The sequence below is a fragment of the Oncorhynchus kisutch genome, unplaced genomic scaffold, assembly GCF_002021735.2.
Source record: "Oncorhynchus kisutch isolate 150728-3 unplaced genomic scaffold, Okis_V2 scaffold729, whole genome shotgun sequence".
In the NCBI taxonomy this organism is placed as follows: Eukaryota; Metazoa; Chordata; class Actinopteri; order Salmoniformes; family Salmonidae; genus Oncorhynchus; species Oncorhynchus kisutch.
Window position 1 is genome coordinate 1,311 of NW_022262674.1, and position 23,027 is coordinate 24,337.

Sequence of the window (23,027 nt, forward strand, 5' to 3'; positions counted from 1 at the left end):
AGCAGTTAGTATCTTTATGAATTTAGCTGTTACCCCAAGCTTCCTCCCTTACCTCCATTGTCTTCTCCTCCTTCTCTTCCTCGGAGGTTGGAAACGTGTCTGCACACGGCTGATGAACCGCAGCAGGAAATGGTTGCGCATCAGTGGTCTCCTGTGTCACTGACTCATGAGGGTAGCAAGTAGGTGACCCAGAGGAATACTGGGGCGATGTTTGCTTCCCGATATCTTGCAAATTGGAAATGTCGAAGTAGAAGACATTTTGGATGAAATTGTTTGGCATGAGAATACTTTGGGGATATTTTTACTTACTAATTAGCCTAGGTAGGCAGCTATTTTGTAAGTTGGCTCAGCTGGAGCAGATAGCGTTCTCTGTTGCTTAGTAACGAAGACGAAGCGTCAGTAGGTGAATTGAACTGTGGGAGATGTCGTTTTTGATTCATTTACTTCCCAACAGTTCATAAAACCTTTCAAACCCTGGTTCCCAGGTTCCACCGTCTGGAAAAAGTTAGATATTCATGCATTTCATTTTAGTGTCCCGAGACAAATATTAGCCATTAAATCTTCTACTAACTTTACACTAATCACCATATTGAAACCTCAATCATGCTCACCAAAATGCAGAAAAAAGCTTGACATACTAGATTTCAAGTAGTGTGCTTTGTGCTTCAGACATCTTTCAACAGGTCTTGATCATTCTATAGAAAAGCCTTCTTCTGACGTCCCATCAGATCTGGCAGCTGAGCTCAATTCCTGACAGTGTATATTTTGGATCCGTCTATGTAAAATGACATCGGACAAAGTCAATTTGTGTCAATGTGAAAAGACTGAATTATACGGTGCAACAGCGCATAGACAGACCATGTTGTTTGGGGAAGTGTTTCCTTCTGTATGGCATTCGTCAATTCCTCTGTGTCAATGGAAGAAACTAGTCCCTTGACCACACAAGGTAGGAAACTGGCTCTTTTCATTGTTACAAAAACACACAAACTGCTCATATACACAGGGGAATTTTGAGGTTTTATTTCAGCAAGATCAGTGTACACAATGGCAGGTCATCTTTCTTTAATTGAGTGAAGGCTTGATAGTCAAAGCGTTGGTCTGAAAGGGACTTTTAACAGACACTGGAGAAAGGATCAAATACATCCTTAAATCACACCGGGACTCATTAACCTCCATTCTTATCAGATGTTTGTGAAAAAACTCATCAGACATGAAACCACTCTCCTATTACACACTGTAGATGTGCCAAACGACATGTCTTAGTAAACAAACAAATAAAGCAAAGCGTAAAGAAGAAGTGAAATGTATTTGTAGATCTTACAATGAGTTGCCCCATTATTTCAAATGTGGGTATAGGGGTCCGATATACCGGATCATTTAAATCCAGATGGAGTGTTCCCTTGTTCCCAAATCAGCAGAAAAAAACTCATCAGTTGTGCAGAGTACTGCAAGCCAGAGACCTCCATAGTGTGTGTGTAATATAGTATGTGTTTATTGTGTGTGTGTGTACGTGTACGTCTTGAGTGTGCTGAGTAAAACAAATGCTGTTCCTATGGCACGAAGCAATCCCTCCGGCAACCACAAGGCTCATATTGATCCCAGCCTACATGTCATTATGATGGATGGTTCCGCTGGGTTCTGGTGAGCAGCACTGCCACAACTCTCCCCTGTTCTCTTTCCTCCCTCCCCCGCTCTTGTTAAGTACTTTTCCTCTGAGTTAATTAACTAAATATACTGAGGGGATGCAGGGGAAGGAATGATTTGTGACTCCTTGCAAGTGTATTCACTTTAGAATAGTTCTAGCAGAAGTTAACAGTTGTAGTGGTAGGAAGGGGAGTAGTGATTTGCAATTACATCCCTATTAAGTTCAAGACCTTGAGTGTTGGGACAAAATACACACTTAAATTGTACTGGATATATTGGCCCTCATCCCCTAGCACACATGTACACCTCAACGCTGCAGCACAGTCAATGCATTTCAGGACAGTGGCAAAGACTATAATCAGAATCGGCTATAGCTACATTATATCCAATCTACATTACTCTAAAAGTGAGAGAAAAATAGAGTGAACCACAGCTGAGGTGGGGAACCAATTCCTTTCTTTGTCCTTGGGGAAGAAGAATGGCCACAAAATGGCCACAAGCAGGGGAGAGAAGTGATAATCTAGACAGTCTAATCTGGCATCTGGTATTGCAGACACAGTCAGTGGGCCCACGAGGGAGAGCTGGAGGTAGAGCTGTAATTGAGAGCAGCAGTTAGATGTAATGAGACAATGAGATGAGAAAGGCCCCAAAGCCAGACTCTCAGAAAATTCCCCCATTCTCCACAGGTGAGACTAGGGCCGACCACATATGGGATGATTGAAGGGAGTCATTTTTTAAAGTTAGAGAGTGTGTGTGTGTGTGTGATTTCTTGAGGAACTGGCTGCATTCTTGCCCGTGAATAAACAGATACATATTGGTACTTGCCGACAACAACAGATACATATTGGTAACTAAGTTCAACCCTTAAATCAGTAACTAGTTAATGTACAGCCTACCAGCATTATCTCAACCCCCAAAACATATTACATGGTTATTTACGGTCTGCCATGGTATCTAATGAAGACTCAGTTAGGACTTTTACAAACCCAGTTCAACACCAGTCCCTGTGGAGGTGCTAATACAAATACTAGCTTTAATCTAAACCCTTTATCCAGACAGGAGGTTGAGAAACACTGGACAGTAATACAAACAGACCATTGCCAACGACAGCCTCCCAATGTCCCCCCTCTCAAACAGTAGTGATCTTCTTGTCCTTGGTGGCCTGCTTGAAGGCTGCCTGCTCGCAGATGATCTCCTTGAGGCGCTGCAGCCGGACGTTCTGCGTGCTCAGGTCTCCCACGCCCGTCTGGCTCCTCTGCAGCAGGCTGAGGGCGTGGATGTACTCCAGCTCGGTGTAGCGAACGCCCTGGTCCACCACCAGGTTGAGCAGCTCATCTGCAGCGTTGTACAGCATCTCATAGTACTGCCTAAACAGGGGAGGAGATGACTTCATTGTTCAATGCCCATGAGAATGTTCTGTGTTATCCCAATCCCTCTAAAAGACAGAGGTCAGAGAGATCAGAGCAAAGGGGAGGGGTGGAGAGGGAAGGGGGAGAGGAGATGGTGGTTAGGGGGTTAGAGGGAGGAAGGAAGAATGGAAGGAGATGGGGGACAGGAGAGGTCAGAGGTCAGTAACCAGTAGTAGAGATGAGTAGAGAAAAAGGAAGGAATCAACACTATGATGTTGTTGATCTGGTACTACTGTACCATACTGCCTCACATAACACTATGATGTTGATCTGGTACTACTGTACCATACTGCCTCACATAACACTATGATGTTGTTGATCTGGTACTACTGTACCATACTGCCTCACATAACACTATGATGTTGATCTGGTATTACTGTACCATACTGCCTCACATAACACTATGATGTTGATCTAGTACTACTGTACCATACTGCCTCACATAACACTATGATGTTGATCTAGTACTACTGTACCATACTGCCTCACATAACACTATGATGTTGATCTGGTACTACTGTACCATACTGCCTCACATAACACTATGATGTTGTTGATCTAGTACTACTGTACCATACTGCCTCACATAACACTATGATGTTGATCTGGTACTACTGTACCATACTGCCTCACATAACACTATGATGTTGATCTAGTACTACTGTACCATACTGCCTCACATAACACTATGTTGTTGATCTAGTACTACTGTACCATACTGCCTCACATAACACTATGATGTTGTTGATCTAGTACTACTGTACCATACTGCCTCACATAACACTATGATGTTGATCTAGTACTACTGTACAATACTGCCTCACATAACACTATGATGTTGTTGATCTGGTACTACTGTACCATACTGCCTCACATAACACTATGATGTTGATCTAGTACTACTGTACCATACTGCCTCACATAACACTATGATGTTGTTGATCTGGTACTACTGTACCATACTGCCTCACATAACACTATGATGTTGATCTAGTACTACTGTACCATACTGCCTCACATAACACTATGATGTTGTTGATCTGGTACTACTGTACCATACTGCCTCACATAACACTATGATGTTGATCTAGTACTACTGTACCATACTGCCTCACATAACACTATGATGTTTGTTGATCTGGTACTACTGTACCATACTGCCTCACATAACACTATGATGTTGATCTGGTTACTACTGTACCATACTGCCTCACATAACACTATGATGTTGTTGATCTGGTACTACTGTACCATACTGCCTCACATAACACTATGATGTTGTTGATCTGGTACTACTGTACCATACTGCCTCACATAACACTATGATGTTGTTGATCTGGTACTACTGTACCATACTGCCTCACATAACACTATGATGTTGATCTGGTACTACTGTACCATACTGCCTCACATAACACTATGATGTTGATCTGGTACTACTGTACCATACTGCCTCACATAACACTATGATGTTGATCTAGTACTACTGTACCATACTGCCTCACATAACACTATGATGTTGAACTGGTACTACTGTACCATACTGCCTCACATAACACTATGATGTTGATCTGGTACTACTGTACCATACTGCCTCACATAACACTATGATGTTGATCTGGTACTACTGTACCATACTGCCTCACATAACACTATGATGTTGATCTGGTACTACTGTACCATACTGCCTCACATAACACTATGATGTTGATCTGGTACTACTGTACCATACTGCCTCACATAACACTATGATGTTGATCTAGTACTACTGTACCATACTGCCTCACATAACACTATGATGTTGATCTGGTACTACTGTACCATACTGCCTCACATAACACTATGATGTTGTTGATCTAGTACTACTGTACCATACTGCCTCACATAACACTATGTTGTTGATCTAGTACTACTGTAGCATACTGCCTCACATAACACTATGATGTTGATCTGGTACTACTGTACCATACTGCCTCACATAACACTATGATGTTGATCTGGTACTACTGTACCATACTGCCTCACATAACACTATGTTGTTGATCTAGTACTACTGTACCATACTGCCTCACATAACACTATGATGTTGATCTAGTACTACTGTACCATACTGCCTCACATAACACTATGATGTTGATCTGGTACTACTGTACCATACTGCCTCACATAACACTATGATGTTGATCTAGTACTACTGTACCATACTGCCTCACATAACACTATGATGTTGATCTAGTACTACTGTACCATACTGCCTCACATAACACTATGATGTTGTTGATCTGGTACTACTGTACCATACTGCCTCACATAACACTATGATGTTGATCTAGTACTACTGTACCATACTGCCTCACATAACACTATGATGTTGTTGATCTGGTACTACTGTACCATACTGCCTCACATAACACTATGATGTTGATCTAGTACTACTGTACCATACTGCCTCACATAACACTATGATGTTGTTGATCTGGTACTACTGTACCATACTGCCTCACATAACACTATGATGTTGATCTAGTACTACTGTACCATACTGCCTCACATAACACTATGATGTTGATCTAGTACTACTGTACCATACTGCCTCACATAACACTATGATGTTGATCTGGTATTACTGTACCATACTGCCTCACATAACACTATGATGTTGATCTAGTACTACTGTACCATACTGCCTCACATAACACTATGATGTTGTTGATCTGGTACTACTGTACCATACTGCCTCACATAACACTATGATGTTGATCTAGTACTACTGTACCATACTGCCTCACATAACACTATGATGTTGTTGATCTGGTACTACTGTACCATACTGCCTCACATAACACTATGATGTTGATCTGGTACTACTGTACCATACTGCCTCACATAACACTATGATGTTGTTGATCTGGTACTACTGTACCATACTGCCTCACATAACACTATGATGTTGATCTGGTACTACTGTACCATACTGCCTCACATAACACTATGATGTTGTTGATCTAGTACTATTGTACCATACTGCCTCACATAACACTATGTTGTTGATCTAGTACTACTGTACCATACTGCCTCACATAACACTATGATGTTGATCTAGTACTACTGTACCATACTGCCTCACATAACACTATGATGTTGATCTGGTACTACTGTACCATACTGCCTCACATAACACTATGATGTTGTTGATCTAGTACTACTGTACCATACTGCCTCACATAACACTATGATGTTGATCTGGTACTACTGTACCATACTGCCTCACATAACACTATGATGTTGATCTAGTACTACTGTACCATACTGCCTCACATAACACTATGTTGTTGATCTAGTACTACTGTACCATACTGCCTCACATAACACTATGATGTTGTTGATCTGGTACAAGGCCTACCTTCAAACTCAGTTCCTCTTTGCTTGACATCATGGGAAGATCAAATTAAATCAGCCAAGACCTCAGACAAAAATTGCAGACCTCCACTAGTCTGGTTCATCCTTGTGAACAATTTGCAAAAGCCTGAAGGTACCACGTTCCTCTGTACAAACAATAGTACCCAAGTATAAACACCATGGGACCACACAGCCTCCATACCGCTCAGGAAGGAAACGCATTTAGTCTCCTAGAGATGAACGTACTTTAGTGCAAAAAGTGCAAATCAATCCCTGAACAACAGCAAAGGACCTTGTGAAGATGCTGGAGAAAACGGGTACAAAAGTATCTATATCCACAGTAAAACGAGTCCTATATCGACATAACCTGAAAGGCCGCTCAGCAAGGAAGAAGCCACTGCTCCAAAACCGCCATAAAAAGTCAGACTACGGTTTGCAACTGTACATGGGGACAAAGATCGTACTTTTTGGAGAAATGTCCTCTGGTCTGATGAAACAAAAATAAACTGTTTGGCCATAATGACCATCATTATGTTTGGAGGAAAAAGGGGGATGCTTGCAAGCTGAAGAACACCATCCCAACTGTGAAGCACGGGGGTGGTATCATGTTGTGGGTGTCTGGAGGGAGGGACAGGTGCACTTCACAAAATAGATGGCATCATGAGGATGGAATGTTATGTGGATATATTGAAGCAACATCTCAAGACATCAGTCAGGAAGTTAAAGCTTGGTCGTAAATGAGTCTTCCAAATGGACAATGACCTTAACTATACTTCCAAAGTTGTGGCAAAATGGCTTAAGGACAACAAAGTCAAGGTATTGGAGAGCCATCACAAATCCCTGACCTTAATCCCATAGAAAATGTGTGGGCAGAACTGAAAAAGTGTGTGCGAGCAAGGAGGCCTACAAACCTGACTCAGTTACACCAGCTGTTAGGAGGAATGGGCCAAAATTCACCCAACTTATTGCGGGAAGCTTGTGGAAGTCTTCCTGAAACAGTTTGACCCAAGTTAAACAATTTAAAGACAATGCTAGTACCAAATACTAATTGAGTGTATGTAAACTTCTGACCCACTGGGAATGTTTTGAAATAAATCAAATCTGAAATAAATCACTCTCTCTACTATTATTGACATTTCACATTCAAAAAAAAAAAAAGAGGTGATCCTAACTGACCTAAAACAGGGAATTGTTACTAGGATTAAATGTCAGGAACTGTGAAAAGGTGAGTTCAAATGTATTTGGCTAAGGTGTATGTAAACTTCTGACTTCAACTGTATATTGATGGTGGTTTAATCTATATGTATATTGATGGTGGTTTAAACCATATGTATATTGATGGTGGTTTAATCCATATGTATATTGATGGTGGTTTAAACCATATGTATATTGATGGTGGTTTAATCCATATGTATATTGATGGTGGTTTAAACCATATGTATATTGATGGTGGTTTAAACCATATGTATATTGATGGTGGTTTAATCTATATGTATATTGATGGTGGTTTAAACCATATGTATATTGATGGTGGTTTAATCCATATGTATATTGATGGTGGTTTAAACCATATGTATATTGATGGTGGTTTAAACCATATGTATATTGATGGTGGTTTAAACCATATGTATATTGTTGGTGGTTTAATCTATATGTATATTGATGGTGGTTTAAACCATATGTATATTGAAGATGGTTTAATCCAATTTTATATTGAAGATGGTTTAATCCAATTTTATATTGATGGTGGTTTAAACCAATTTTATATTGATGGTGGTTTAAACCATATGTATATTGATGGTGGTTTAAACCATATGTATATTGTTGGTGGTTTAAACCATATGTATATTGATGGTGGTTTAATCTATACGTATATTGATGGTGGTTTAAACCATATGTATATTGTTGGTGGTTTAATCCATATGTATATTGTTGGTGGTTTAATCCATATGTATATTGTTGGTGGTTTAATCCATATGTATATTGATGGTGGTTTAATCCATATGTATATTGTTGGTGGTTTAATCCATATGTATATTGTTGGTGGTTTAAACCATATGTATATTGATGGTGGTTTAAACCATATGTATATTGTTGGTGGTTTAAACCATATGTATATTGATGGTGGTTTAATCCATATGTATATTGTTGGTGGTTTAAACCATATGTATATTGATGGTGGTTTAAACCATATGTATATTGTTGGTGGTTTAATCCATATGTATATTGATGGTGGTTTAATCCATATGTATATTGTTGGTGGTTTAATCCATATGTATATTGATGGTGGTTTAATCCATATGTATATTGTTGGTGGTTTAATCCATATGTATATTGTTGGTGGTTTAAACCATATGTATATTGATGGTGGTTTAAACCATATGTATATTGTTGGTGGTTTAAACCATATGTATATTGATGGTGGTTTAATCCATATGTATATTGATGGTGGTTTAAACCATATGTATATTGATGGTGGTTTAAACCATATGTATATTGATGGTGGTTTAATCCATATGTATATTGATGGTGGTTTAAACCATATGTATATTGTTGGTGGTTTAAACCATATGTATATTGATGGTGGTTTAATCCATATGTATATTGATGGTGGTTTAAACCATATGTATATTGATGGTGGTTTAAACCATATGTATATTGATGGTGGTTTAATCCATATGTATATTGTTGGTGGTTTAAACCATATGTATATTGATGGTGGTTTAATCCATATGTATATTGATGGTGGTTTAAACCATATGTATATTGATGGTGGTTTAATCCATATGTATATTGATGGTGGTTTAAACCATATGTATATTGATGGTGGTTTAAACCATATGTATATTGATGGTGGTTTAATCCATATGTATATTGATGGTGGTTTAATCCATATGTATATTGTTGGTGGTTTAATCCATATGTATATTGATGGTGGTTTAAACCATATGTATATTGTTGGTGGTTTAAACCATATGTATATTGTTGGTGGTTTAAACCATATGTATATTGATGGTGGTTTAAACCATATGTATATTGATGGTGGTTTAAACCATATGTATATTGATGGTGGTTTAATCCATATGTATATTGTTGGTGGTTTAAACCATATGTATATTGATGGTGGTTTAAACCATATGTATATTGATGGTGGTTTAAACCATATGTATATTGATGGTGGTTTAAACCATATGTATATTGATGGTGGTTTAATCCATATGTATATTGATGGTGGTTTAATCCATATGTATATTGATGGTGGTTTAAACCATACTGATAGGGAAAACAGAGTTTACAGTAGCATCGGTAGCCTGTCCTACAAAGCAGACAGATTAAACAAATATGTAAATATAGAAGATATATGAATGCATTAGGGAGTAGCATAGAGCAGGGCTGACTATGTCTCTGCTCTGGGGCTAAACAGGCCAATACCTCAGAGACTGTGTGGGCAGCAGCAGCACAGACACAAAGACAGACAGATAGCATCGCTATACGCCACTGGCTAGTAGAAAAATCCCATTCACTTAGATTACACTCCCACAATGGTGTTTTGGATGGGTATGAGAGGTGCCCACAAAAGGACACACACACGCACGCACACACGCAGACACACACAAAACCTGGGGGCATCGGGAAGCTCAATCTCTTCACCCATCTCCTCCTTTAACTCAGCTCTTTGTGCCCAGAGAAAGAGAGGGATTTAAAGTGGTGCCCATCAAAGCAGCAGGGAGAGGAAGGCTAAGCTGAGGGAAAGTATTCCATTGTGTCCAGGAGAAGAAATCTCAAGGAACAAGCACACAGGTGCAAATCTCGTGTGTGTGTGTACCAGAATAGGAATAACTATTATCTTGTTGTATTAGAGAGATATATAGAGAGATATATATGTATAGAGAGAGAGAGAGAGAGAGAGAGAGAGAGAGAGAGAGAGAGAGAGATAACAAATGTGTGTGGGGATTCATTTATTTAATATTTCTCTCTTTCTCTGACAAGTAATGCCCTTGGTTTGTGAACTATTTGCATACTCACTCTCTTCTCCTCTCTCCCTCCAAGGCCCTGTTCGTTTTTTCAATGCTCACCCTCAATGAGCTCGTCAATATTGATGAGGGGTCATACCGGTTCCTTTGCTCGCCACAGGCAGAGACACAGAGAAACCCCTGATGGGCAGCACAGTGTTCTTATCACTTCTCAAATATGCACCACATGTCTCCACTGTATATCTGTGTGTGTGTCCACTGTGTGTGTGTGTGTCTACTGTGTGTGTGTCTACTGTGTGTGTGTGTGTCTACTGTGTGTTTGTGTGCGCGTGTGTCTACTGTGTGTGTCTACTGTGTGTGTGTGTGTGTGTGTGTCTACTGTGTGTGTGTGTTATTCACGTCCAAAACACCACTCCCATTCCCCAGATACTGCATGCGATTAGCTGCACACAGGAGGACATAGTCCACATTGTTATGTGAACTGAAAAGAAATGTTTGTTTTTAGAAGGGAAAGCTTTGAAGAGAACAATTAACAACCCACACACACCGTTCTCAAAGAGACATAGAAAAGCAGGGGAGGAGTAAAACACCGGGGGAAAAAGAGTGATGATTGACAACTTTACTTTGTATAAATGTTGGTATATTTGTGTTCTCACATCTGGGCAAGGCTGTTCCAGTTTGGGCCGTTTGTAAACCAGTTTATAAGGCTATAGTGTATAATGTTCTCTAAGGCCCTATCTTTGGTTGCCTCCCTGTGTCCTGAATATGAAAGTCTAATATACTGTGTGACTGAGCAAACTGACTGATCTACAAGTGATAATGAGGAGTTATTTAGCATGCAAGGTGATTTGTAGATCAGTCCGTCAGCACTTGCCGACTGCAATGCAGTCAACCTGGAACATAACCCCAGGTTGCAGGTATACCGTGTTTCTGTCTATTATAGGGCACTTGGCACGACATTTCAAGCCTTTGGGTTTGGATTTTGGGGTATCTATCTACAAACTGATTGGCAATGTCTGGTTCTCCATGTTGCCCCACAATACTGTCCTCTCTTTGGCCTGTTCTACTGGGCCTCATCCCTCTGTCGTCATGTTGACTGGACACCTGGCTATCTGGACCCTGCCCAGACCCTGTTGTATCAGGGAAAAGGTTGGAAGTGCTGGGTGGGGTGTGGGGTGTGTGTGTGTGTGAGAGAGAGATTGTTCTGTTGGTGTGTGAGACCCCCCCCCCCCCCAGATGCCAAAAACTCCTCCAACCAACCACATCATTACCCAGGTGCTTGGAAAGTCATTTGCCCAACAGCAGCTGTTAATCAGATTAAATTCTCTGTGCTCTTACATCTTCACCCCCCCCCCCCCGCCCTTTATTCACCCATTAGGGGGAGATAATGAAGGAAACCAGCATTCGGCTTCACTCAGTCAAACACACTCCAGAACCCACCGTCACTGTCGTCCGCATTTCCCCACTTGCCAACCTCCCTCCCTCCCTCCCAACCACCCTCCCTCCCTCCCTCTCCCACCCACCCTCCCTCCCTCCCTCTCCCACCCACCCTCCCCTTCCCTCCCTCCCTCCCTCCCTCCCTCCCTCCCTCCCTCCCTCTCCCACCCTCCCTCTCCCACCCTCCCTCCCTCCCTCCCTCCCTCCCTCCCTCCCACCCACCCACCCACCCACCCTCCCTCCCTCTCAACCTCCCTCCCTCCCACCCACCCCACCACCTGCAAGAGCGCTCACTCACTCGCTAACTCTGTGTGTGTGTGTGTGCCATTACATTTGAATTAGCCCACATCTCCTTCGTGCGCAGCCCCTCGTATACAAAGAGTATTAAGCAAATTTATGGTGCATGTGGCAGAGGACGGCGCCAAGATCTATGTATGTCACTGGTGAGAGAGAAAGATACAGAGAAAGAGAAGGGAGAAAGTGGGAGAGAGAGAAGAGAGAAAACAAGAATCAGCACAATTAATTTCCTCTCATTTCCAGTGTGTACAATATTAAAGTCATTTAAGGTTGCCTCTGTCAGCATGTTGAGAACACCACATTAGTTAGCGAGGGATAGGGTGGAGGAGAGGATGGAGGGAGGGAGGAGATTCTCTCAGGATGATTCTCTCCATCAAGCGGAACGCACGCTTGTCGCCGCGGTAACAAATGCCAGGGCTCCTGATGCAAATGAGAGCTCCGTCAAGTTTTCCCACTCCTCTCGCTCCCTCTGTCCTCTTGTGACTAGAGAAGCTCTATGCAGAGACACTGCAGCTTCATCAGCAATAACCAGTGTAGTCATTATGAGAGAGAGAGAGAGAGAAAGAAAGAGAGACACAGACACAGAGAGACACAGACAGACACAGACAGGAAGACTCATGTTCAAAGAGAGTGGATAGTTAGCTCAAAGACGACAAGTCATTTTCCACTTTGTAAAGAGGTAGCGCAAGTTAACACCACGTTAGCTGAAGATGGGAAAGTCACTAACTCTAAACTTAGCCCAGAGAAAGCAGCTACTGCAGTGCAACGAAGGACAGATAAGTAGTCACATCAACTGTACAAATAGAGGAACCAGACGGAACAAACACCACTTCGCCCCTGCTATTGACAGACAGGTAAGGAGGGAGAGAAAGACTGAGACACAAGCGCTAAACACAAACAGTTTATCATAGCCGTCAGCTGTAGTTATTAAAGCTGGGGTGAGTCGACTCTGCCCCAGCCCTGTCACCTTGACAACACGGTGAAACTGACTTTTACCACAGGCTCCCTCTGCTGAGCTGTTCACCAGACACCTTCACGTTTCCACTCAACCCCGTGACATCTGCACCGTCCATGTCTGTCAGACAATAATGGGCTAGCTCTGAAGGCTAATGATTCACTTGCTTATCATGGAAGCTGTGTTAGCATGTAATGCTAGGAGGATAACAGGACAGGCTAGAGACAGGGGTCACAGGGTATCTCACTGGGGGTGTGATTGGATGTCAGAGAGAGGGTAAACCAACTGTCACTCTTATGATTGGATGTTACACACACAGAGTTTTCTAGACACAACCCCCCCAAACAAACAGACATTTTTCACACAATACACACCCCTCCCTAGTAGTCCATCTAGAAGACAATATACTAACCAACCCTGTCCATCGCTCTCACCCACCCCTCCTCACTCTCTCTCTCTCCCTCCATCCGTCTCCTAAAGGTAAGACAATATACTAACCAACCCTGTCCATCCCTCTCACCCACCTCTCCTCTCTCTCACTCTCCCTCCCTCTCCTAAAGGTAAGACAATATACTAACCAACCCTGTCCCTCTCTCTCCCTCTCCTAAAGGTAAGACAATATACTAACCAACCCTGTCCCTCACTCTCACTGTCCCTCCCTCTCCTAAAGGTAAGACAATATACTAACCAACCCTGTCCCTCTCTCTCCCTCTCCTAAAGGTAAGACAATATACTAACCAACCCTGTCCCTCACTCTCACTGTCCCTCCCTCTCCTAAAGGTAAGACAATATACTAACCAACCCTGTCCCTCCCTCTCCTAAAGGTAAGACAATATACTAACCAACCCTGTCTCTCTCCCTCCCTCCCTCTCCTAAAGGTAAGACAATATACTAACCAACCCTGTCCCTCTCTCTCTCACTGTCCCTCCCTCTCCTAAAGGTAAGACAATATACTAACCAACCCTGTCCCTCTCTCTCTCACTGTCCCTCCCTCTCCTAAAGGTAAGACAATATACTAACCAACCCTGTCTCTCTCCCTCCCTCTCCTAAAGGTAAGACAATATACTAACCAACCCTGTCCCTCTCTCTCCCTCCCTCTCCTAAAGGTAAGACAATATACTAACCAACCCTGTCCATCCCTCTCACCCACCCCTCTCTCTCCTCCCTCTCCTAAAGGAAAGACAATATACTAACCAACCCTGTCCCTCTCTCTCCCTCTCCTAAAGGTAAGACAATATACTAACCAACCCTGTCTCTCTCCCTCCCTCTCCTAAAGGTAAGACAATATACTAACCAACCCTGTCCCTCCCTCTCACCCACCCCTCCTCTCTCTCTCTCTCCTAAAGGTAAGACAATATACTAACCAACCCTGTCCATCCCTCTCACCCACCCCTCCTCTCTCTCACTCTCCCTCCCTCTCCTAAAGGTAAGACAATATACTAACCAACCCTGTCCCTCTCTCTCCCTCTCCTAAAGGTAAGACAATATACTAACCAACCCTGTCCCTCCCTCTCCTAAAGGTAAGACAATATACTAACCAACCCTGTCCCTCTCTCTCCCTCTCCTAAAGGTAAGACAATATACTAACCAACCCTGTCCCTCTCTCTCCCTCTCCTAAAGGTAAGACAATATACTAACCAACCCTGTCTCTCTCCCTCCCTCTCCTAAAGGTAAGACAATATACTAACCAACCCTGTCCCTGTCTCTCTCTCTCTCTCTCTCTCTCTCTCTCTCCCTCTCTCCCTCTCTCCCTCTCTCCCTCTCCTAAAGGTAAGACAATATACTAACCAACCCTGTCTCTCTCCCTCCCTCTCCTAAAGGTAAGACAATATACTAACCAACCCTGTCCCTCTCTCTCTCTCTCTCTCTCTCTCTCCCTCCCTCCCTCCCTCCCTCCCTCCCTCCCTCTCCTAAAGGTAAGACAATATACTAACCAACCCTGTCTCTCTCCCTCCCTCTCCTAAAGGTAAGACAATATACTAACCAACCCTGTCTCTCTCCCTCCCTCTCCTAAAGGTAAGACAATATACTAACCAACCCTGTCCCTCTCTCTCACTGTCCCTCCCTCTCCTAAAGGTAAGACAATATACTAACCAACCCTGTCCCTCTCTCTCTCACTGTCCCTCCCTCTCCTAAAGGTAAGACAATATACTAACCAACCCTGTCCCTCTCTCTCCCTCCCTCTCCTAAAGGTAAGACAATATACTAACCAACCCTGTCCCTCCCTCTCACCCACCCCTCCTCTCTCTCTCTCTCTCCCTCCCTCCCTCTCCTAAAGGTAAGACAATATACTAACCAACCCTGTACATCCCTCTCCTAAAGGTAAGACAATATACTAACCAACCCTGTCCCTCCCTCTCCCTCCCTCTCCTAAAGGTAAGACAATATACTAACCAACCCTGTCCCTCTCTCTCCCTCCCTCTCCTAAAGGTAAGACAATATACTAACCAACCCTGTCCCTCCCTCTCCTAAAGGTAAGACAATATACTAACCAACCCTGTCCCTCTCTCTCCCTCCCTCTCCTAAAGGTAAGACAATATACTAACCAACCCTGTCCCTCTCTCTCCCTCCCTCTCCTAAAGGTAAGACAATATACTAACCAACCCTGTCCATCCCTCTCACCCACCCCTCCTCTCTCTCACTCTCCCTCCCTCTCCTAAAGGTAAGACAATATACTAACCAACCCTGTCCCTCTCTCTCCCTCCTTCTCCTAAAGGTAAGACAATATACTAACCAACCCTGTCCCTCTCTCTCCCTCCCTCTCCTAAAGGAAAGACAATATACTAACCAACCCTGTCCCTCTCTCTCCCTCCCTCTCCTAAAGGTAAGACAATATACTAACCAACCCTGTCCCTCTCTCTCCTAAAGGAAAGACAATATACTAACCAACCCTGTCCCTCTCCCTCCCTCTCCTAAAGGTAAGACAATATACTAACCAACCCTGTCCCTCCCTCTCACCCACCCCTCCTCTCCCTCGCTCTCCCTCTCCTAAAGGTAAGACAATATACTAACAACCCTGTCTCTCCCTCCCTCCATCCCTCCCTCTCCTAAAGGTAAGACAATATACTAACCAACCCTGTCCCTCCATCTCCTAAAGGTAAGACAATGAACATACCAACCCTGTCCCTCTCTCTCACCCACCCCTCCTCTCCCTCCCTCTTGTAAAAGTGCTTGTTTCAACAGAATGGTAATTCCCTGTAAGTCAACCTGTGTGTGCTGAATGGCTAAACAGCCGCAGTGTGATCTCACACACACACACACACAGCCAGAGAGATGTTGATGTTTTGAGGCACATTGATCCACTAGACTGGACCAAACACCTGGGTGGTTAGAACATCCAGGTAGAAGGTCCATGTAACGTCTCAGAAACATTATGTCAGCGTGACGTCCAAGTCATTCCAATGTTCTGTGATAATGATCATTGATCCACTACAGTAGACATGCATGAAGAAACCCCTGGTAAGTGGCTACAACGTCTACGTAACCTTAAAAAAGAAATGCTGCTAAAATGTTGTGTCAGTCTGTTTTAATTCATCGTGATAATGTCTTTAGCTAGCGCAAAAAATATTTTAACAACGCTTCTACAACGTTAGGGCAATGTTAGAGTGCAGTTGTTGGGCAGATTCCCGGCGGGCGTCTGGTGGACTGACAGTATATCTGGGAGACAGCTGGAGAGGAGGTCTCCAAGTTCACATCACCATTTATTTCACAACATCTTTGATCCATCCTCTCTCTATCTCTTTCTCTCTTTCTCTCAATCCATCCCTCTCTCTCTCTCCATCCCGCTCTCTCTTTATCTCAATCCATCCTCTCTCTCTCTCCATCCCACTCTCTGTTTATCTCAATCCATCTCTCTCTCTCTCCATCCCGCTCTCTCTTTATCTCAATCCATCCTCTCTCTCTCCATCCCACTCTCTCTTTATCTCAATCCATCCCTCTCCCTCCCTATCTATCTCTCCTGCAGTGGCAGAACCAAAAACAGCAGCAGAGTGAGAAAGAGTGAGGGAGAAAGGGCAGAGTAATGGGAGAAGAGAGAGAAATAGAGAGAGACAGAGAGAGATGGAGGGGAGAGAGAAAGACAACCACACACACATAAACACAGATGTGAGGTTTATCAGAGGTTCTGGTGACATGTCCAGGTCTATGGGAAGGGACCTGGCTCTAGAGCTGTCTCTGAGCAGATGGTGTGTGTGTGTGTGACTCCGTGTGTATATGTGTCTGCCACTCTCTCTCTGTGTGTGTGTGTGTGTGTCTGCCACTCTATGTGTGTGTGTGTGTGCCACTCTCTGTGTGTGTGTGTGTGTCTGCCACTCCCTCTGTGTGTCTGCCACTCCCTGTGTGTGTGTGTGTCTGCCACTCACTGCGTGTGTGTGTGACACGCCTCACATCACACACACAGAAACGCCTCACATCACACACACAGACACGCCTCACATCACACACACAGACACGCCTCACATCACACACACAGACACGCCTCACATCACACACACAGACACGCCTCACACCACACACACAGAAACGCCTCACACCACACACACAGAAACGCCTCACACCACACACACAGACACGCCTCACACCACACACACACACACACACGCCTCACCACACACACGCCTCACACCACACACAGACCTCTGTGTGTGTCTGCCACTCCCTGTGTGTGTGTGTGTCTGCCACTCACTGCGTTTGTGTGTGACACGCCTCACATCACACACACAGAAACGCCTCACATCACACACACAGACACGCCTCACATCACACACACAGACACGCCTCACATCACACACACAGACACGCCTCACACCACACACACAGAAACGCCTCACACCACACACACAGACACGCCTCACACCACACACACACACACACACACGCCTCACCACACACACGCCTCACACCACACACAGACACGCCTCACACCACACAGACACGCCTCACACCACACAGACACGCCTCACACCACAGACACGCCTCACATCACACACACGCCTCACATCACACACACAGACACGCCTCACATCACACACACACAGACACGCCTCACATCACACACAGACACGCCTCACATCACACACAGACACGCCTCACATCACACACACAGACACGCCTCACACCACACACGCAGACACACCTCACACACAGATACGCCTCACACCACAGACACAGACACGCCTCACATCACACACACAGACACGCCTCACACCACACACACAGACAGGCACTGAAAGACTACAGAAACGGTTACAACAAAAATGAAAATGAATTAATTCAACCTGATATCTACAGATTACATTTCAACAAACAGTCACACAAAGTTCAACACACCACACATTGAAATGTGACATTTCAGCAGTATTTCAGGGCCTGTGCCTTGATTACAGATATGCAGTAGCAACTGTAGCTTTGACCACTGGGTGCCACTGTTTCCATACCCTTCCACTTCACACAGAACTCTGTGTGTGTGTGTGTGTATGTATCTATATCTGTGTGCGTATGTATATATATATATGTGTGTGTGTGTGTGTGTGTATGTATATATATATATGTGTGTGTGTGTGTGTATATATATATGTGTGTGTATATGTATATATATATATATATATATATATATATATATATATATATATATATATATATATATATATATATATATATGTGTGTGTGTGTGTGTGTGTGTGTGTGTGTGTGTGTGTGTGTGTGTGTGTGTGTGTGTGTGTATATATGTATATATATGTGTGTGTGTATTTATATGTGTGTGTGTGTGCGTGTGTGTATAGATATGTGTGTGTGTGTGTATACACGTGTGTGTGTGTATATACATGTGTGCGTGTATATACATGTGTGTGTGTGTATATATGTGTGTGTGTGTATATATGTGTGTGTATACATATATATGTGTGTGTATGTGTATGTGTGTGTGTGTATGTACAGTGTGGCAAAAAAACATATTTAGTCAGCCATCAATTGTGCAAGTTCTCCCACTTAAAAATATGCGAGAGGCCTGTAATTTTCATCATAGGTACACGTCAACTATGATAGACAAAATGAGAAAAAAAATCCAGAAAATCACATTGTAGGATCTTTGATTAATTAGTTTGCAAATTATGGTGGAAAATAAGTATTTGGTCACCTACAAACAAGCAAGATTTCTGGCTCTCACAGACCTGTAACTTCTTCTTTAAGAGGCTCCTCTGTCCTCCACTCATTACCTGTATTAATGGCACCTGTTTGAACTTGTTATCAGTATAAAAGACACCTGTCCACAACCTCAAACAGTCACACTCCAAACTCCACTATGGCCAAGACCAAAGAGCTGTCAAAGGACACCAGAAACAAAATTGTAGACCTGCACCAGGCTGGGAAGACTGAATCTGCAATAGGTAAGCAGCTTGGTTTGAAGAAATCAACTCTGGGAGCAATTATTAGGAAATGGAAGACATACAAGACCACTGATAATCTCCCTCGATCTGGGGCTCCACGCAAGATCTCACCCCGTAGGGTCAAAATGATCACAAGAACGGTGAGCAAAAATCCCAGAACCACACGGGGGGACCTAGTGAAGGACCTGCAGAGAACTGGGACCAAAGTAACAAAGCCTACCATCAGTAACACACTACGCCGCCAGGGACTCAAATCCTGCAGTGCCAGACTTGTCCCCCTGCTTAAGCCAGTACATGTCCAGGCCCATCTGAAGTTTGCTAGAGAGCATTTGGATGATCCAGAAGAAGATTGGGAGAATGTCATATGGTCAGATGAAACCAAAATATAACTTTTTGGTAAAAACTCAACTCGTCGTGTTTGGAGGACAAAGAATGCTGAGTTGCATCCAAAGAACACCATACCTACTGTGAAGCATGGGGGTGGAAACATCATGCTTTGGGGCTGTTTTTTGCAAAGGGACCAGGACGACTGATCCGTGTAAAGGAAAGAATGAATGGGGCCATGTATCGTGAGATTTTGAGTGAAAAACTCCTTTCATCAGCAAGGGCATTGAAGATGAAACGTGGCTGGGTCTTTCAGCATGACAATGATCCCAAACACACCGCCCGGGCAACGAAGGAGTGGCTTCGTAAGAAGCATTTCAAGGTCCTGGAGTGGCCTAGCCAGTCTCCAGATCTCAACCCCATGGAAAATCTTTGGAGGGAGTTGAAAGTCCGTGTTGCCCAGCAACAGCCCCAAAACATCACTGCTCTAGAGGAGATCTGCATGCTCCTTCCATTTCAATATTATCGCTTGCACAGTGCTCCTTGGGATGTTTAAAGCTTGGGAAATCTTTTTGTATCCAAATCCGGCTTTAAACTTCTTCACAACAGTATCTCGGACCTGCCTGGTGTGTTCCTTGTTCTTCATGATGCTCTCTGCGCTTTTAACGGACCTCTGAGACTATCACAGTGCAGGTGCATTTATACGGAGACTTGATTACACACAGGTGGATTGTATTTATCATCATTAGTCATTTAGGTCAACATTGGATCATTCAGAGATCCTCACTGAACTTCTGGAGAGAGTTTGCTGCACTGAAAGTAAAGGGGCTGAATAATTTTGCACGCCCAATTTTTCAGTTTTTGATTTGTTAAAAAAGTTTGAAATATCCAATAAATGTCGGTCCACTTCATGATTGTGTCCCACTTGTTGTTGATTCTTCACAAAAAAATCCAGTTTTATATCTTTATGTTTGAAGCCTGAAATGTGGCAAAAGGTCGCAAAGTTCAAGGGGGCCGAATACTTTCGCAAGGCACTGTATATATATATGTGTGTGTGTGTGTGTGTGTGTGTGTTTCATTGGGTAGAGCTAGCTACAGTGCTGCTGGTCATTGGGCTTCTCAGTTGCAATTGGGATCGATGGTTATTACTGTGTCCTTTCCAGGGTCAACCACAGGAGCCACTCAGAACACCACGGCTTTCTCCTCTATTCCTTCTCTTCTATCGTTCTTCAATCAATGACTGACTATTCTTTCCTTCTCTTATTCTCCTGGCCTTTTCTTCCCTTTATTCTGAGACTGGGCTGAAGGAAGGGTGAACATGTCTTGTGTTCTCTTACTCTTCCTCTTCCTGTCCCTTCTTTCTGGCCTTTTGAAAGAGGTTGTCCTCCCACACTGTCATCAGAGAGAGAGACGTATCAACCCCCTACAGCACCCACACTGTCATCAGAGAGATGTATCAACCCCTACAGGAGCCACACTGTCATCAGAGAGATGTATCAACCCCTACAGGAGCCACACTGTCATCAGAGAGATGTATCAACCCCTACAGGAGCCACACTGTCATCAGAGAGATGTATCAACCCCTACAGCACCCACACTGTCATCAGAGAGATGTATCAACCCCTACAGCACCCACACTGTCATCAGAGAGATGTATCAACCCCTACAGCACCCACACTGTCATCAGAGAGATGTATCAACCCCTACAGCACCCACACTGTCATCAGAGAGATGTATCAACCCCTACAGCACCCACACTGTCATCAGAGAGATGTATCAACCCCTACAGCACCCACACTGTCAGAGAGAGAGAATACATGAGAGAAAGAGAGAGATGTAATGAGAGGGAGAGAGAGAGAGAGGGAGAGAGAGAGAGAGAGAGAGCGAGCGAGAGCGAGAGCGAGAGAGAGAGCGAGCGAGAGCGAGAGAGAGAGAAATGTAATGAGAGAGAGAGAGAGAGCGAGAGAGAGATGGCGAGAGAGAGAGTGACGGCAAGAGAGAGGGAGTCGAAGAGAGAGGCAGAGAGAGCGAGAGAGAATAAATTAATGAGAGAAAAATATAGAGAATGAATGAGAAAGAAACAGAGAAAGAGAGAGACCATCCCACATAATGTGGAGGTGAAAGGGAGTAGAAATAACAGACGAACCAAGGCTCCGCCGGGCCCCTCTATACTACTATCCTGCCATCAGACAACAGCACCACTATGGAGCTAGGCAAGACCCTAACGAGACAAACACCGTCAAGTCAGCACAGTTATCACCGGGGTCTTCGACATTTCCAAAATGTCTTGGGGCCTCCCATGGGTGCAGGTTTTAGTTTTTGCCCTAGCACTACACAGCTGACTCAAATAATCAACGCTTGATGATGAGTTGGTTAATTGATTCAGCTTTGTAGCTCTGAGGCAAAAACCAAAGCCTACACCGGGGTGGGGCCCCTGGACCGTGTTTGGGAAACCCTGTTGTACACACATTCACAGACAAGACGGCATCCAACTGACATACATTGTATAGAAGGACATCGCATGGAGATTGGCAAAGCTAGTGAAAATCTAACGTCATCAGATTGGGTTTTGGGGGGATTCAGGTAGTCTAGACTTTGATTAGGTGTCTTAAGCCTTTTGGTTTACAGTCCAACGAGTCCATAAAATGACCTTGTATTGTTTTATGTTTGGTCAAAATATATTGATATATTGAAGTCTCTGAAAGGACATGTCAAGGTCCCTTATAATGCCTCGCAGGGGTGAACTGGTAATTAAAAAGCTGGGCTAACAGTGTTCAATATATAAGCTGACAACGCTACTTTACTGTACTGGTACATAAACGCTTTCCACCACATCAGAAAGGTGTGCAAAGGGTGTTCATCATACACTATATTCCTGTTAATATGTCAAAACACCAGTCATATGTCAGTGGTGTTGGAGGACACTGGTGGACATTTGGTGAGGGATTTATTGACCTAAAATGCATTCAGAAAGTATTCAGACCCCTAGACTTTTTCCACATTTTATTACGTTACAGCCTTGTTCTAAAATGGATTATATTACTTTTTCCCCTCATCAATCTACACACAATACCCCATAATGACATCACAATACCCCATAATGACATCACAATACCCCATAATGACATCACAATACCCCATAATGACATCACAATACCCCATAATGACAAAGCTAAAACAGGTTTTAAGACATGTTGTCAAATAA

General features: G+C 43.5%; 1 protein-coding gene across 1 annotated transcript in view; it reads right to left on the reverse strand.

Annotated features, from left to right (window-relative positions):
- Positions 1-996: 996 nt before the first annotated feature.
- Positions 997-23,027, reverse strand: part of LOC109882115 (exocyst complex component 4) — a 167,093-nt gene continuing 145,062 nt past the window's right edge. Inside the window, exon 11 of the mRNA XM_031816020.1 lies at positions 997-3,011. Coding sequence (XP_031671880.1) covers positions 2,774-3,011 — 238 coding nt within the window. The 3' untranslated portion in view covers positions 997-2,773. The remainder of the gene's footprint in view (positions 3,012-23,027) is intronic.